Below are 18949 nucleotides of genomic sequence, written 5' to 3'. Positions count from 1 at the left end.
AAAAAAGAAAGAAGAGAATAGGGTTTTAGTTCTTTTGGAAGTACTTAGTGTGTCTGAAATAGGCACTTTAATCAGTACTACAAGAATACTATTCGCACGAGGCCTGTCATTTTTCCCTTTTTCTTCTTTGCTTCTTCATCCTTTTCCCTTTTTATATTATTAACCTTCTCCCTTTAATTACAATTCTCTCTCATTTTTCTCCTTAATTTTCTATTTTATATATATATATATATATATATATATATATATATATATATAATATACATTATTAATTACACACTCTCTCTCTCTATATATTATTGGCAAGAATATGATAGCGGCAGTGATTCGAACGTACGACTCCAAAAATAATAATGTCTCAGTTTAGTCAAACTATGTTTATGTATGAGTTTATGATTGGGATTTAATTATAAGATACAATTATTTGTACTAACTTGATTCTTTTTTTTTCAATGTATTATTATGAAAAATATTAAAAAATAATATATATCCATAGATACTTTTAACCTATGTTGGTTTTGTTTCACCTTTAGAATTTCAAAATTTTCATTAAATTTTGAAATTGCTCCCGTATATATATACATAGATAGATATAATGTTGTTAGAGACTTTTCTTCTCTATCATTATTAAAGATAGAAATTGATTTAGAGGCTAAATGAGCAAATTAGAGAGAGATTTTAATTTTATTTACATTTCAATTTAACTCCATTGAAAGTTATTATAACTCTTACCATTTATTTCAACTCATTTATACATTATAATTTTGTGTAATATTTTTGAATAATTAAATTAAGCTTTTCCGTACTAAATATAAGCGAGTAATTAAATAGATAATACTACAAATAAAAGAAAAAAAATAATAAAAAAGAAAAATATTAATTAAAAAAAAATCATAAATTATGCCAATTTAAGTTGTAAAACGTTCATGTATAACTTTTATTAGTTGTTATTGATTTTATTCATCATTTTAATAGAAAAATCTTTAAGGATATATTACTCTTTAAAACAATTTCAAATTTAAACAGTTAAAATAAAATTTCTCAAAAACTATTTTAATTCATATAATAATATATATAGGGTTAAGATATATAATTTTCATCTCGATTATTTTGATAGTTGTATTTTTAATTGTACATAACTTTAGTCTCAAACTTTAAGGAAATAAAAACTTAAATTTAAGAAAATCAGTAAAAATAATAAAAATAACAAAATATTTACAGTTTATAGAAAAATAAGTATAATGATATTTTGTTTTGTAGTGGTTTTATTTACGTAGGGTAAATAATTTGTTCTTTTTACTATTTTTGAAAACCCCTAAATCTAAAATCTTTGTTTCTTTTTTGTTCTTTTCACACATTTGGTTATTTATTGGCATTTTCACTCTAAACTTTAAAAACATATTGACATATTATTATTAATTATTATTTGTATTTAAATTATTATTATTGAGGTAATATTGATAAAAGTTAATTTTGAGGGACTAAATCTAAGATTTATTAAAAATATAAAGGACTAAATTATGGATATTTGAAATTACACGGATGAAAATTGAACAAATTAAACCTTAAAATATTGAAACCAAAGATGATATTCAAAATGAGTTCCGTTTAGTAAAGACCTTTCATTCAATACGTGAAAGGTTCAATTCCTTTCCTCTATGCTAAAAAAGAATGACAAGAAATATATTTTTACCTATATATATATATATATATATATTTATATAATAATTGAAATCTACCTCAAATTTCATGCTATTTTGCTAATTTAGCCAAAGGAAAAAGATTAAAGAAGAGTTTACTGGGTGATGTTTTGGAATTTTTTGTTGGAAATTTGAGTGAATAATGAACAGGAAAATTCATGATACGAATTTACTGTCTTACCCCTTGCCAGACCAACTTCTTTCTTTTTTTCCATTTTATGTATTTATTTATTTATGTTTCTCCATATTTGTTATCTATAAAAGTTGAATGCATTAACAAAAGCATTTGGGTTAAAAGAAAAAGCATAAATTTTTGTATTGAGAGACCCCTCCCTTTCTCTCTTTCTTTTTCCAGATCTTTAATCAGTTTTCTATGGCTTCATTTCCTCATAATTTCTACTCTGACCTTTATCCTAACAATTTTTCTGACCTTCAAACCCTATTAATGGCTGCTGGAGACAGTGGAATGTGTGGCATTCGGAACAACAACAACAACAACAACAACATCGACTTATTTGTTTCGAGGGAAGAAACTTTCATCCCTTTCTTTGATCAAACCGTGTCACCTGAGCAATCGTCATCTGATACCGGCCTATCGCCTTTCCTAACAATGCAGCATCCTGACCTATACGGGCCGGTCTCCGATATGACCGTTCCGTCGTTGCCTGAATTTAACATGAGTACGTATGACATTCATAGCTTAATCACCTGTCAACCACAAGTCCCTGGTACATGTAACTACGGCGACGAACTCTTAGGCTTCGTGCCCGAATTGAAGCCCCTTTACCGCGACACATGGGTAATTAATATTTTACTATTGTTTAGGGTAATTAATATAACTAATGATCGTGGTTGATCGAAAATTCAAACCTATGAATCTTTAGTCCATTTTGATATATGAAGTTGAAAATTAAATTTTTGGGATGCAGGGAAATCAGAGTAGGTATGAGACACATGCAGTGGAAGAGACAAATATTAAGGTGGCGAGTCGCTACTCAGAAGAAGAAAGGAAAGAGAGAATTGTCAGATATTTAAAAAAGAGAAACCAGAGGAATTTCAACAAAACCATCAAGGTCTAGATAATTTTCAATTATTTTCTCTAAATGAAGAAAGCTTCCTTGGATAATCATTTAGTTTTTTGGTATTTAATAATCAAACCTATTAAAAACTTTGTTCAATTCACCCAAGGTTAGATAATGTTTAGAAGCGAAAATTTTGAAACTATATTTTTCTAAAGAGTGTTTGAAATTTTAATAATAATGCAAATCACAGTAAGAATTTGAGGGAAAAAAAAAAAAAAAACGAAAGGATTACCAAATTACGGGCAGCAAATCTGTTATTTTTCTTTTATGTTGATCTTAAAATAACCATCATGGCTAATTAATTGATTTATTTTTTATGTTAGTATGCATGTAGGAAAACCCTAGCAGACAGAAGAACAAGAGTACGAGGAAGATTTGCTCGCAATAATAATGAACTTTGTGACAATGATCATGAAATCCCTCTCAAAACCAACCAATTTTCTACCCCTAATCACAACCTAATTAAACAAAGAGATCAAACGGTAAGAAACCCCCATACAACTTTTTTACTGTTTCATTTCCATTTTCTTAATTAATTTTTGTTCATAAAGATAATACCTTTATCAAATGGGGTTAGTCAATTTGCTAATTATTCTAGTTATGATTGTTTTTTGGACAGAACAAGGAAGAAGAAGAGAGCTGGCTACAAGAATTGGCAGCAAGTTTAATGTATTTACCTTATGTGACAAATTATGGAATGTAATTTGAGTAAATTAACAATAATTATTACTCAAATGTAAAATTTTATATGTATATCTACCCTTGTATCTTAAACTAACTATTTAAAAATGGCCTTTGTTTTTTTTTTTTTTTTTTGTAGGCATGGGGTTTTTAAATTCTCTCTCTTTTTCAATCTAGTGCTTCTTCACAGATAAAAGTCAAGTTATATTTGATTGCTTTTGTGAAGATCATGTGCCTGTAATCTCTGTGTGTGTGTTGTTGCTATATGTAGTCAGGGCCCCTTTGGCCTTTGACCAAAGCTTCACATGAGTTATCATTTCATTTTTTTATTTTTGGTTTATGAAATTTGTGTTTGCTTTTTTCACTGTCATTCTTTAAACATTGTCAAAGTGTTTGGACGATGTCTGTTATGTAATAAGTTTGTGGTATATCCAAAACTTCACCATGTTTTGATATTGAGCGTTTAAGGCCTAATATGTAATATCAAACTCATTCTACTATTCTCATTGTTTCCAACTTAACCCCTCTTTTCCATTGTTTTATCATTCTTTATGATCTCATTTATGTCTCGTATTCATCTTTTTCAAAAAGAAACATTTTTAAATTCATAATCTAATTCTAATTGAGAAAAATATAAGTATTTTAAAAACTACTTTTTCTCAAGTTTTCCAAACAACTATTTGTCGAATTTTGGCGATCAATCACGAATAACATGAACATCATTTTGGAAGACACGATAGCCTTGAATTTTGGTCTTTTTGGTCAACTAAATCCTATATTCTTTTTCATAATTATGATGCTTCTACTATTGCCGGCCTCCTACTAGCACGTATCTTTGTAGCTCTCTTATTTTCGTATTAAATTTCTCAGACACGTCTTTCCTTAAGCATCATTTTCTAATTTTCTCACAATACTTAGCTTAGATTCTTTTAAAACACCCATACAAAGCTGGGGGGTAGTTATCAAAACAAATAAATCTATAAGAAATGGTGTTAATTTAATTAGAGATTGAAAAAAAGAAACACGGGGTGCGAGGTTAAAGTTAAAACAAACAGTAGCAAGTTAAGATATTCCAAATGGGTGTGTATGATTTGTTGGCCCTAAATTTGGCCTCAAAATCAAAGATGCATATGAAATCATTTAGGAATCGAGAAAAAGGTGATGGGGGTCACATTAGGGTTTTGGGAGAGATCATATCATGTTAAGACAGCACTAAGTACATATAATTGAGCCTTGAGAAGTGGGTGACCTATTCTGTGGGTGACTTATTGCCTCCTTGATGTGTTTTACAAAGAGACTTTCATGGATTCTTTTTCCTTTTTTTCCTACTTGTATTTTTTGGTGGTTGATAAACCATTTAAACATAGATTCTTTTCTTTCCTACATCAATAAAAGATAAACCAAACTCTTTGAAAAGCGATCTCATTTGTTGAAGATGCGAACATTGTCTTACCATCAAATATGAATGAATGAATAAATAAAAAGGAGTCCCGTGCATGTATGAATACTTTAGGACTTTTCTACATTCATAGGCTTAAATACATAGACTCACCTGTACAATTGTAAACTTTCATATTTTAATATCAATAACCTAATGACTTATTATTTCACGCAAAATATTGACCAACTTTACTTTATAAATGAAATCTCTTGAATTCGAAAGAAATACTGATTTAAATGAAGATTAACTGAAATTAATAAACAACAAAAAAAAAAAAAAAAGAATTTGAAATTTCAGTAACAAGAAAAGAATTAAATTCAAAATTAAAGCTAAAAATTCTTTAACGAGATAATTTGAAATCTAAAACATTTATAAAGTATGTGATGTACAATAGATATATAGATCTTTCGTGTAAAGAACTTTAGTGTAAAATAGACAATATATAACATATAAATGTGGGGTTTATTGAAAAGTTCCATGAGTTTTAAGCCCACTGGAAACTCATACATGAGCCCAACTTTAATTTATTATATAGTGTATGTTAATGACCCTCTATGAGAGAGTGCTATAGTATGCAGTGGTTGGAGCGCATGAGTTGGCTATGATGTGTTTTCTCTTCTTAAATCTATATTTAAAAATGTCCATGTTTATAGAAAGTTTTGGGATCTTAATTTTGTAAAAATATGGATGTTGATGTTGTATTTCGAAGAAAATTTAAAAGCAAATATTTTTACATATTTTTAAACCAGTTAAAATATTTAATTATTGATATCATATAACTTATATTCACATTTGCATCATTTTGATGCTTACTTTTCATCTTTAGTGGATTTTTGAAGAACAATCAAAATATTGATTCATTTTTCAATATTTTTTTATGTTTCTTTTCTTGTGCTTTGCTGCCCTTCCCTCGGTGAATAATTAGTGTCTGTCGGGGATGACTCCTAGTGGCTGGAAATTAAAGTCCGGTGCCTCTTGGTGTGATAGGCTCAGGTGGAGTGGTGTGGGATGGATCATCCGTGACTCTACTAGATCCTTGATCAGGGTGAGCTTCCAATGGTTGTACAAAACAATGGAAGATCAAGTGCTTAGAGATAAAAACTATAGAGAATTTGAGATGGGCTTGAGGGCCTTGCTGCTGCGTTTCGAGTCTTTGATGCCATCGTTGACTGTCGAATCCAACTCGTCTGAGCCTATTTTTTTGCTTTGTTGGACCTTATTCAATGAAAAATTTGTGGAAGAAAAAATATAATATTATTTTATTCTCTTTGGTATTCTCACATTGATTAATTTTAATAGTGGAGGTTCCTTCATTGATCAATGTTTTTGGGCCCTCAGAGCATCCAGGTTTTGAAAAGAGGGAAGAGATAGACAAATGTAGATATGTTTATATCTCCACACGTGCCGTCCGTCGGGCGAGGAGAGATAACATAATATATATATTTTTACTAAAAATTTCTTTTCATTTTCCAAAACGTTTTACTTTATTACCGTTTGGAAATTAATTGATTAAATGTTATTAATGTTTTAATATCATTACTCCCATGATTTTCTCCTTCATAAAATTTTGACTGTTTTGTGACCATTGGCTATCTATCTTATACCACTATATATACCTCGATTTTCCTCTCATTCCAACACACAAACAAATCGTCTTCTCATTCTCATTCTATGATAACAAAGTTTCTTGAGCTCTATAGTGTGTCTGCCATTTTAAGTGATTTTGATTCTAGTTGATTTTTGTACAAAATTGATTGAAGATGAGAGATTGTTTTATCTTGGGGACGACAGAACAATATTCTGTTTGCACAATTATCTAAAGGAGAGCCGCGAAACGTCTTAAAGAGAGTGTGTTATGTGATGTATGGATATGTCTATATCTCCACACGCATGCACGCCGCCGTTGGTTGGTCAGTTAGGTGTGGTGAGGCGAGTCGAGAAGAGGAGAGATAAAATAATATGTATGTTTTTACTAAAAAATTCTTTTCATTTTTCAAAACATTTTACTTTATTACCATTTGGAAATTAATTGCTTAACGTTTTATTACCATTTGGAAATCTATTGATAAAACGTTATTAACATTTTAATATCATTACTCCCACGATTTTCCCCCTCATAAATTTTTGATTGTTTTGTGATCGTTGGCTATCTATCTTATACCACTATATATACCTTGGTTTTCCTCTCGTTTCAACACAGAAACAAATTGTCTTCTCATTCTCATTTTGTGATAAAAAAGTTTCCCGAGCTCTATAGTGTGTCTGTCATGTTGAGTGATTTTGATTCCAGTTAATTTTCGTGCAAAATCAATTGAAAACGAGAGATTGTTTTATCCTGGAGATGACGGGGCAATATTCTATTTGCATAATTTAGAGCAGAGCCATGAAACACCTTAAAAAGAGTGTGTTCCGCGATTTTAAAGAGAGCGTGTTCTGTGACTCAGCCATTTATTAACCTTGTTTTTGTTTTGTAGTTTCTGTTCCAGTGCTGATCTGCCTTGCCTTTGCTGTTCTTATTTCTATGTTACAGTTCGGCTAATTAACCGAGCCCTTAGTTGAAGATCGAAGTGCAACAACCATTTCAAGACGAATCCTTTTTTGGTGTGATGGCCGGATAGTTTCAATCCGAATTGATGTCTTCCGATCTCAACAGTCCGTTCCGATTTGAAGGGGCACACTTCAAAAGGTGATTTTTTTCTCACGTTGAAAAAGGTGGTTGTCGCTTGTACTATTGAAAAACCGAATGTTCAAGAAAAGAATCCTACGGAAGAACAAATGAAGGAGTTCACCATGTGGATAGAAACTGATTTCATCTATAAGAATTTAATTCTTAATGGACTTACTGATGAATTATATGATTGTTACAGTACCATGGCTACTGCAAAACAAGTGTGGGACGCATGACAAAAGAAGTATGATACTGAGGAAACAGGGTCAAAGAAGTATGTTGTGAGCCGTAATTGCGATATCAAATGACAGATGACAAATCCGTGGAGGCACGATCATATAAAATCCAAAAAATAGCCCATGAAATTATCAGTGAAGGTCTGCCACTTGACGATCAATTTCAAGTTGCTGTTATTATTGATAAGTTGCCTCCATTGTGGAAGGATTTCAAGAACACTCTAAGACACAAAACCAAGGAGTTCTCGCTGGAAAGCCTAATCACGAGATTAAGGATAGAGGAGGAGACAAGGAAGCATGATAAAATAGAGGTGAATGCTATACCCAGAAAAAAGCCCACTGCACTTCTGTAACTGAACCTAAAATTGAAAGGAAACAAGATGAAACGTGAATCCAACAAACAAAACAACCCTTGGTCTAGAAGTACGGTACAAATTGTTTGTTATAACTGTAATAAGCCTGGACACTTAGCTAAAAATTATAGAAACAGGAGTCGTCCTGCTGCGCAGGTGAACTTGATAGAAGATGAATTAGTAGCTATGATTTCTGAAATGAATGTAATTGGGGGGTCTAAAGGTTGGTGGCTAGAGACTAGTGCGTCTCACCATGTCTGCCACAACCTTAGTCTTTTTAGAAAATATAATGATGTTAATGATAAGAATATCCTTATGAAAGATCATTACACAACCAAGTTGGCTGACATTGGAGAAGTAAAACTGAAATTCACATCTGGTAAGATGCTGTGCTGAAGGAAGTTCTGCGTACTTCAGAAATTCGAAAGAATTTGATCTTCGGATATCTCCTTAACAAGGCTGGATTCACACAAACCATAGGACCAGACTTGTTTATCCTAACTAAAAATAATGTATTTGTGGGAAAAGGTTAATTACACTATTGATGGTATGTTCAAATTGAATTTAGAAATTAATAAGAATTTATCTTTTGCTTACATGTTATCTTCTTTTAATGTTTGACATGCTAGACTTTGTCATGTTAATAAAAGGCTAATTGGCAACATGAGTAGGTTAAATCTTATACCTAAGTTATCTTTGCATAATTTTGAAAAATGTGTATGTTGTAGTCAAGCTAAGATAACAAAAACCTTGCATAAGTCTGTAACTAGAGTAACAAAGCATCTAAAATTAATTCATTCTGACTTATGTGAATTTGATGACACATTAACTAGGAACAGTAAAAAGTATGTAATAACCTTTATAGATGACTGTTCTGACTGCACTTTTATTTATCTGCTTAAAAATAAAAGTGATGCCTTTGACATGTTCAAGGTGTTTGTAACTGAAATAGAAAATCAGTTTGACAAAAGAATTAAGAGACTTCGTAGTGATAGAGGAACTGAATATGATTCAGTTGTTTTTAATGAGTTTTATAACTAAAAAAAAAATAATACACGAAACTACTGCACCTTATTCTCCTGAAATGAATTAAAAAGCAGAAAGAAAGAATAGAACTCTAACTGAGCTAGTAGTTGCTATCTTACTTGAATCAGGAGCATCATCATCTTGGTGGGGTGAAATAATTAAAACTGTAAATTATGTCCTTAATAGGATTCTCAAATAAAAAAACTTCACCATACGAAGTCCTTAAACATAAACACCAAACTTGTCTTATCTTAGAACTTGGGGTTGTCTAACCTATGTTAGAATACCTGATCCAAAAAGAAGGAAACTAGCAAGTATAGCCTATGAATGTGTCTCCATAGGATACACTGAAAATAATAAACCTATAGGTTCTATGACTTAGAAAACAAAGTAATCATATAATCGAATGACGTATATTTTTTTTCGAGGATATAGATTTCCTTTTAAATCTAGAAATAGTGGGGGCTCAAGTTCCAATAGTCTAACTTCAATTAGGATTCAAACCCAAAAAAAAGGAAGTAGATCCTGAACATAGAAGAAGCAAGAGGGCTAGAACCATAAAAAACTTTGGAGAAACCTTCGAAATGTATAATGTAGAAGATCCAAAAGATCTAACAGAAGCCTTATCCTCAGTAGATGCCAATTTATGACTAGAAACTATCAATCATGAAATGGACTCTCTTGAATCCAATGGAACTTGGCACCTAGTTGACTTACCCCTGGGTGCAAAGCAATAGGCTGCAAATGGGTTTTAAGGAAGAAACTCAAACCTGATGGATCAGTAATAAGTATAAGGCTAGATTAGTAGCAAAAAGATTTAGGCAGAGGAAAAACATAGATTTCTTCGATACATTTTTCCTGGTCACTAAAATCACCTCAATTAGAGTGTATGATAGATTAAAGTTTTATTACCGTTTGGAAATTAATTGAAAAAACGTTATTAGCATTTTAAGATCATTACTCCCACGATTTTCTCCCTCATAAATTTTTGACTGTTTTGTGACCATTGGCTATCTATTTTATACCACTATATATACCTCGGTTTTTCTCTCATTCCAACACACAAACAAATCGTCTTCTCATTCTCATTCTGTGATAACAAAGTTTCTTGAGCTCTATAGTGTGTCTGCCATTTTGAGTGATTTTGATTCCAGTTGATTTCCGTGCAAAATCGATTGAAGACAAGAGGTTGTTTTATCCTAGGGATGACGATACAATATTATGTTTGCACAATCTAGAGAAGAGCCGCGAAACGTCTGAAAGAGAGCGTGTTCCATGACTCAACCGTCTACTAACTTTGTTTCTCTTTTGTAGTTTCTGTTTTAGTACTGATCTGCCTTGCTGTTGCTATTCTTATTTCTACGTAAAAATTTGGCTATCTAACCAAGCCGTTATTGAAGACCGAAGTGCAACAACAGACCTAACAGTGGTTTCTGAAATCAAGAATATAATCTATCATGTAATGTTCGTGTTTTAATTAATGCCTTCAAATTTATTTCTTTTTCTGAGTGTCCAAGGGATTATATATAATATGGTTGCACAATAGCTAGCCAAAGTTAGTAGTTTCTTCCGTTTGAAATGTTTTATTAGGCTTTTGTTTGTCTTCCTCCTCTTTAAAAGATTTTATGATGTATTTTTCGGGAACAATATTTTAGCTACTGTCTTCTCTGTTCTGTCTGAGGAGGATCTGGACAGACATGTTAGACTGGTTGTTTACTTAAGCAAACAAACAAATAAAATAATGCGTTGGATGTAAAATGACAAGAATTACTTTTGGATTTTTTGGCCATAAAATGACAGCCCGATTGATTGAGAGAAAACCAACTTTGACAGTAGAAAAAGAAATCTATTATTTCTTAAAAGAAAATGGGAAGAGAAAAAAATAGCGTAGATAATCATCAAATTCTTTCACAAACACAAGTACTCCACAAATATCCTTACAGTAATTATGATGAAGCACCAACAATTTTACACATGCAGATGGGTGTTACAAAATCTTATCTATAATGAAAGATGAGAAGAAAGAAGACATACAATTTAAGAATCACATACTTGTTGAAAACATGAAAATTTCATATTTTATGAATCACAAAGTAATAGAGTCGTCAAAATTGAAATTTAGTTCTTTCTTAATGATAAAGACATTATTTTTCAACATAACTAACAAGTATCTTAATGTGTTCCGCTATATTAACTAAGATAGTATCAACTATAGTCACCTATTTTGCCTAACCTTGTTCAAAATTAATTCAATTGCTAAATTAATTTTTACTTTAATTTAGTTTTTTTTTATTTTGTGATTAACCATTTTTTTTAAATGAATGATATTTAACTATTTTTAAAGCTCTTTAGGTAGTTTGATTAAAGTAACTAAATCAATTAGTTAGACTAACTATGGTAGGTAGATAATTAATTTTTTTCAATAGGTTTTGGTTGTCAAATGCTCCATTTCCTTTCGAGGAGTATGCCAAAGTTGGTATTATTTCAAAATAAAAAAAACCCCACCAATTTGAATTTTTAGCCATTTGAAGGAATTTTTTTAGTTATAAACAATACTTTTTTTCCTCTTCCATGAGAGAACTTTCGAGATTTATGCACGTATATGGGTGAGTGAATCTCGAAAAGATAAACTTAAAGTCCAAATACAAGCTTTTTTTTGGGATTTTTTCAAAAATATAAAAAAAATATAAAAAAGCGGCAAAATATTTACATTGTATAGAACAATTCCGAAAATTAAAAAAGCCCAGAGGCTCAACGTGTAAAATACCAAAAATACCCCATCAACAATGCACGTAACGCGATTTGGTACATGATCGTTTAGATTTGATTAGTTTGTTACATGATCGTTTAATTAATTGGGTTACACGATCGTTTAGATTTGGCTACACGATCGTTTAGGTTTGGTTATCCCAAATCTAAACCATTTTTTTTTCAAAATTTGGTATACGATTGTTTAAATTTGGCTACACGATCGTTTAGATTTGGCTACACGATCGTTTAGGTTTGGTTATCCCAAATCTAAACCATTTTTTTTAAAAAATTTGGTATACGATTGTTTAGATTTGGCTACACGATTGTTTAGATTTGGGATTCTAAATCTAAACGATTTTTTTTTTCAAAATTTGGTATACGATCGTTTAGATTTGGCTACACGATCGTGTAGATTTGGGTTCCAAATCTAAACGATGTTTTTTTTTCAAAATTTGGTATAAGATCGTTTAGATTTGGCTATCCCAAATCTAAACAATTTTTTTTTTCAAAATTTGGTATAAACGATTTTTTTGAATATTCTTTATACACAATTTTCTTTTAGTTTTGGTTACTAATTTAAATGTTTAGCCAATTTTTTTAAGATTCTTATACTGTCAGATTTGGTTACCTAATCTAGACGTAAAAAAAGAAAAGAAGAAAGACGATACAATGCGCAATGAATGAAAAAAAAGGAAGAAGAAAGAGGAAGAAAGAATTGCACGCATCTAAAAAAAATAGAAGAAATCGCAGCTAAAAAAGAAGAGTACAGGAGGATGATTAAAAAATCGCAGTAGGAGAAAAATATGGAAGGACAAACCTAAAATATTTAAAAAATGACTAATTTTATGCGCTTTGTTACCCGACCGTAAATATTTCACTGGTTTGTTATATTTAGGAAAGTTCCCCCCCCTTTTTTTTGCTCAATTTAACATATCAAATTAATCAAACTATGAATTTAGTACATGAGTTTGACTTAAATTTGAAATAAAGGTTGGAATATGACCAATCTTTAATTTGAAAAAAGTGTAAGGTTTTATCCTCGGCTTACTTTGATTCAAGAATAAAAAAACATAAATTTGATGATTATTTTTTTTATAAAATTTGAAACCATATTTTAATTTGAGATAAGGATTAAGTTTCTATCATACCCCAATTTGTTTTGAGGATGCACAAAAATTTGGAATGACTAATTTTAATTTTGGGATAAAATGGCCAAATTCAATTTTGGGATAAATACAAGACCTTAATCTTGGGATAAAGTTTTAGATTTATGACTTCAATTTAAATTTGAGATAAAAATAGAGGTAAAATCTAAATTTTGAAATACTTAAATACGCTTAATTATCTCAAAAAGTGGACTTCGAAATTTTATTTTATTTTAAAATATGATTAGATATCTCAAAAGTGAAATCTGAGATTTTATTTCAAAATAAAATAACATAAGATAATTGAATTTTAATTTTATTTTATTATTTAAAAATTTTAAAGTCATTCCAAATCCTATTAGGAATTGGACACAAGCCTTATAAATGGCATACCTTGATTATTCTTTCCTCATCAAGCAGAACAAAGATATGAGAGAAAAAAAGTTTTCTTCTCCCTATTTTTTTTCTTCTTTTCTAATAATTTTTCTTTTTAACTCTCTGTCTCTTTTTTTTAGGAACTAAAGTTGTCGTGCCTCTTTTTGCTTTTAAATGCGTCTTCAAAAGGTGAGGATTTTTTCTTCTTGCTTTTTTTATTATTCTTTTTTTTCTTAATCGTTTGTAGAAATGACTTCGCCGTCAGCGATCCAACTTCTACTGGTGGACGATCGAACTTTTGTCGTCAGATCCATCGTCCTTGTAGGAGCGATCGAACACCTTCGTTGTTTAGAGAGGTGACTCCATCGTCAGCGATCCAACTTATACTGGGGGACGATTGTGCTTTTTCCGTCAGATTCATTAGCCTTGTAAAAGCGATCGGATAACTTTGTCATTTGGAGAGGTGACTCTGTCGTCAGCGATCCAACTTCTATTGGTGGACGATCAGACTTTTGCTGTCAGATCCACCGCTCTGGTAGGAGCGATCAGACACCTTCGTCGTTTGGAGATATGTCTTTGCCGTCAACGATCCAACTTCTACTAGAGGACATTCGGGCTTTTGTCATCAGATCCACCGCCCTGGTACAAGTGATCAGATATCTTCGTCGTTTGAAGAGGTGACTCTGCCGTCAGTGATCCAACTTCTACTAAGGGACGATCTGGCTTTTGCTGTCAGATCCATCACCCTGGTAGGAGCGATCGGACATCTTCGTCGTTTGGAGAGGTGATTCCGCCGTTAGCGATCCAACTTCTACTGGGGAACAATTAAACTTTTGCAATCAGATCCACCACCCTGGTAGGAGCGATCGAATATCTTAAAGAGATAGAGGCAAAGTTGTACCATTATCATCATTTGGAGAGATGGAGGAAATGTTGTATCATCGTTATCTTGGAGAGGCAAAGGCGGAGCTACACCATCATAGTCCTCTTAAGGCTACAAGATATTGAAGATAAAGTAGAGTTTTTTTTTGCATCAGCATTTTTTAGAGGATGCGGAGCTGCATCTGCATCGATGAAGCTTAAAGTCTTCAAACTTACTTGAAGAAGCAACGATGAAGGTTTTTTTTGGCTTGAGGACGACAACTTTTGAATTTAAATATGAGAAAGTGTCGATGAAGCCTTCGTGCTTAAATATGAGGATGCATCGATGAAACCTTCAAACTTGGACATGGAAAAGTAACAATGCGATCCCCGAAGCTGGTGGAGCATTGGTGAAGTCTATAGTCTTGCATTTGAATGAGCCTTTATGAAATTTTTTGTACTAGAATTTGAAGAAACATCAACAAAGCCTTAGAATTTTGATTATGAGGAACTTCTAAACTTAACGATGGAGTGTTGAACTTCAGAGGAGTGTTGACACCTTATAAGCATCTAACTTTGCAACACTTATTCCTAGTGCCACACCTTTTTAATTTTGTTATATTACCCTCAGTAAGGCATCTTCAACTTTAAGTTGATATTCTTTGATAAGAACGAAAACCATTAATTGCTAGTGCCATGCTTTATGTGATCATGACACTACTCTTGTTTTCCATTCTTCTCAACTGAGTTCTTTTTTTTACTAGACTGAACTTAAAGTTTTCCTTAAGTTGCCTACGTACCCTTTATAATATAGGGATCAAGTTATAACGTAGTTTAACTGATTGTTTTTTTTACTGAACTGAACTTAAAGTTTCCCTTAAGCTACCTACGTACCATTTATAATATAGGAATTAAGTCATAACGTAGTTCAACTGATTTTTTTAACTAAACCGAACTTAAAGTTTCTCTTAAGTTGCCTACGTACCCTTTATAATATAGGGATCAAGTCATAACGTAGTTCAACTGATTTTTTTTATATGGACTGAACTTAAAGTTTCCCTTAAGTTGCCTACGTACCATTTATAATATAGGGATCAAGTTATAACGTAGTTCAATTTTTTTTGGCCATTCACCTTTTAAGCTCTTGTGGGCTTGGAGCACCATGCAGGTTAGACTCTTGCGATAAGAAGCTTTGCATGTTTAGTAGCTCATATTTTCATCAAGGATTTGTCTACCCTCTTCGTTTGTAGAATTGGTGAATATAATAAGTCTTGGCTTCACTGTCAAGGAGCCTTCTGTACTTATGTCAACAGATAGCTTCCTCTTCATGCGTGATGGGACACGACTGTGAATCTTACTGTCATCATTATTTTCTTCATGAAATAGTTTTGTCTTCAAAAGTTTCATCTCTCTTTGTTGTTGATCATTTGTCATATTTAGATGATCAAAAGCAGATGTTGAAGGTCGATCTTTCTTCGATGTAGAGATACTTAGCCTTTTGAAAGAAAAAGTTCGAGTGGAAGTAGGCGTTGGACATTGGTTTTCTTCTTCTTTCATGGTCATACTCAATCTTTGAACGACTGAAGATTGAGTAGTTGAAGGCTTGATACGATCAAAGACAGAAGTCCTTTGCTTCATTTAATTTGAATTGTGGGCTTCTTCGAAAGATGCATAATTGTCGACTCCTACTACGTTGACAGCATGAAATGTAGTGACTTCTGATATTTCTTTTGGATTATCCTCAAGGAAGCTTCTTGGAAAGAATTCTGTCAAAATTATCGACCGTTGAGGTCGGAGGAAGTCTTCGTCTTTTTCTTTGTTAGGCCTAGGCTTCGAGATCTTCTTGTTTCTTTTTCCCTTATTTTTATGAGAGATGCTTCCTTTTGAATGCTTTTGATGGAAGTATGACTTCATTTGAATGGAATTTGTTTTTCTCCCTTTTGACGAGCCACGACTATCCATTCTTTTTCATCATCCTTGATAGGCTCTTCTTTGTTTTGAGAGTTCGTCATCATGATCTTTTGTTGGAATCGAACAAGTATAGGTTTGAAAGTCCCAAATTGAATCAAACTTTTCCTTTGATCATAAAGCAACATTGATGGCAGAACTCTTGACGTCATCTTGACTGCAACATGATTCATTTAAGCTACTTTATCAATATCAAGCTCAAGCTTATTTTCACGAGCCAACTTTAGACTTAGCTCCTTCAACACGAAGCACTTTTCAATAGTGTGATTAATGACCCGATGATACTTGTAGTAGTTACGATCATCTACTTTTACTGTATGCTCTGGTCGTTTACATTCTGGCAACTGAAGAAGTTGTTTTTCTATCAATTGCTACAATATGTCTGTAACATTAGAGTCAGGAAAGGGATAAACTTTTTTCTTTCTTTCTCTAAGAGTTGGGCGTCGTTTTTCATCGCCATTATGATTTCTTTCATGTTTTGTTTCTTTTCTTTTAGAGAAAGATTTCAATTGAGTTTCTTGAACAACCATAGACTCGTTTAGGACACTATTTGTAATATTTTTAGTATCATTGGTTTCATTTTTGTCACTCTTCGTTCTTTGAATCAAGAAATCTTTTCCTCTTCTGTTGGCGATACTCAGCTCCATATCATAAGTGTGAGTTGCCAATTCATCAAACGTGCGAGGTTTTATTCCCTATAAAATATAGAGTAGTTCCCAGTGCATACCTTGGGTGCACATCTCCACTGCAGACAGTTCTGTGAGCTTGTCTTTGCAATCTTGACTTAAAGCTCTCCATCGATTTATGTAGTCGATGACTGGCTCTTCCTTCTGCTATTCTGGCTCTAGATCAGTATACCACTCAAAAGCATTTTCTTTTAAGCTTCGAACGAACGTCCTGACTAGTTGGTCCCCTCTTGATTCTGCATTTTTGCATGTTTCGACGAAGTGGGCAATGTGCTATTTTGGGTTTCTCTTTGCATCGAACTGCTGAAATTTTGGAGATTGGTAACCATGCGACATTCTCAATTTGTCAATTCTCTTGGTGTATGGCTTAGAGTACATGAAAGAAGTTTGCGGCGGTCCTCCATACTGAGCTCTAATGGAATTTGCGATCAGATCATGTAGCTATTGGATTGATAGGGAGGTGACAGACATAGACTGTTGCGTTTGGTTTTCCTGCAACACAGTTTTTCCTTTATCATTAGGTTTGATAGCAGAAGTTTTGCTCGACTCAGCAGTTTTATAAGCCTTCATTTGATCTTTCAAAGCGGCGATTTCATGATCTCGCTCCTTAACAACTTTCATTAGGAAATTTATTTTCCTCTCCATTTCTGCCATGGATGCCTCAACTGTCACATCTGCCATCATGACAAACTCTACTTCAAGATGTGATTCTTTGTCTGATAGATTAGAAGTAGACGTAGATTTGTTGAACAAAGGATTCTCTCTGATAATGATCCAGCGTTTAGGAGATTCTATCAGTTGTTCCAACTTTTCTTCTTGAGGATAGAACCTTGTTCTTGTTCTTGCATGCTTGTCTTCAAGTGACTTTGGGTGACAAGTCCAGTGTAAGAGTCATTTGCAACAGTAGATTTAGATGTAACTTTTCTTGGTGCCATTAGCTTATCTGTAGTTTTGGATGATGAGAGAGATGAGAGGTAGAGATGTTCCACTGGACGTGCCAATTTGTTCACACGAGATTTTCAGAGAAATTTGGTTCGTGGAGTTGAACTTGTGTTGATGTTGTATTTATGTTGATTTGATGCGATGTGGTTCGATCTCTAGAATTTGATCATCTGATTCTCTCTCTTTACTGGATGCTTACACTTGATTTGAGAAAGTGGAGGATGTGATTTTCTTGAAGTTGGAGTCTTGGAAGAAAGCTTCTATCTTCAAAGGAGCTTCAATCATCAAGGGTGGTCGACTTTAGGAGTTGGGAAGTCTTCTAGCTCTTGGGAGAATTCTCTCTACACCTTCTAGAGTACAAAATTTCCAACTGCCACAAATGAAGAGAACTCCTCTATTTATAGAGTTTCCTGGTGGGCTTTTATGGACTTGGGCCTTGTCTGGTCCATGGACCATATCCATGGGCTTAATCACATGGGTTTGGATCATATTTAATTTTGGACTAAATTAAGCCTTAATTGAATTTTAGCCCAAGTAAATAATATTTAATTGAACCAAAACAATCAATTTGATCCAATTATCATAATAAAGACATGTGACATCATTAGAATTGTCCAATTTGTCTTTAAATTTAATTTGGGACACATGCCCATTTTTAGTTAATCCCAAATACAATTATTTTAGTAAATGATATGACAATTTGTAATTGGTTTCAAAATTTCTTATTCAACAAGAACACAACCCAAAGAAAAAGCCACAAAAAAAAAAAAAAAAAAAAATCCATAGAGATTTTTACAACCCTCAAATCCCCTATTCTTCATCTAAACCTATAGCCTACATAGTCACTACTTCTCTTAGCCTTATCTCTTCTTAGAAAAAAACCAAAAAATCTATAACATCCATTTTGTTTTCTTTTTTAACACCCTTTAAATCTTCACATTTCACTAAAAAGCTCTCTACAATACCAAATATCCAACATACAAGAAAAACTTTAACTTAGTTGGAAGTGTATGATAGAGCTTCGATCTTAATAA

At 32.5% G+C, this 18949-nt stretch overlaps 1 protein-coding gene across 1 annotated transcript; it reads left to right on the top strand.

Moving 5' to 3' along the window:
- Positions 1–1965: 1965 nt before the first annotated feature.
- Positions 1966–3823, top strand: LOC103496299 (uncharacterized). The gene is made up of 4 exons (XM_051079650.1): positions 1966–2499; positions 2630–2773; positions 3106–3264; positions 3402–3823. The coding sequence occupies exons 1-4, from the start codon at positions 2074–2076 to the stop codon at positions 3483–3485; spliced, it is 813 nt and encodes a 270-aa protein (XP_050935607.1). The 5' UTR covers positions 1966–2073; the 3' UTR covers positions 3486–3823.
- Positions 3824–18949: the final 15126 nt, after the last annotated feature.

The sequence above is a fragment of the Cucumis melo genome, chromosome 11 (assembly GCF_025177605.1).
Source record: "Cucumis melo cultivar AY chromosome 11, USDA_Cmelo_AY_1.0, whole genome shotgun sequence".
NCBI classification, from domain to species: domain Eukaryota; kingdom Viridiplantae; phylum Streptophyta; class Magnoliopsida; order Cucurbitales; family Cucurbitaceae; genus Cucumis; species Cucumis melo.
The sequence above is the reverse complement of the archived record's forward strand: the minus strand, read 5'-3'. Positions and strand labels throughout refer to the sequence as shown.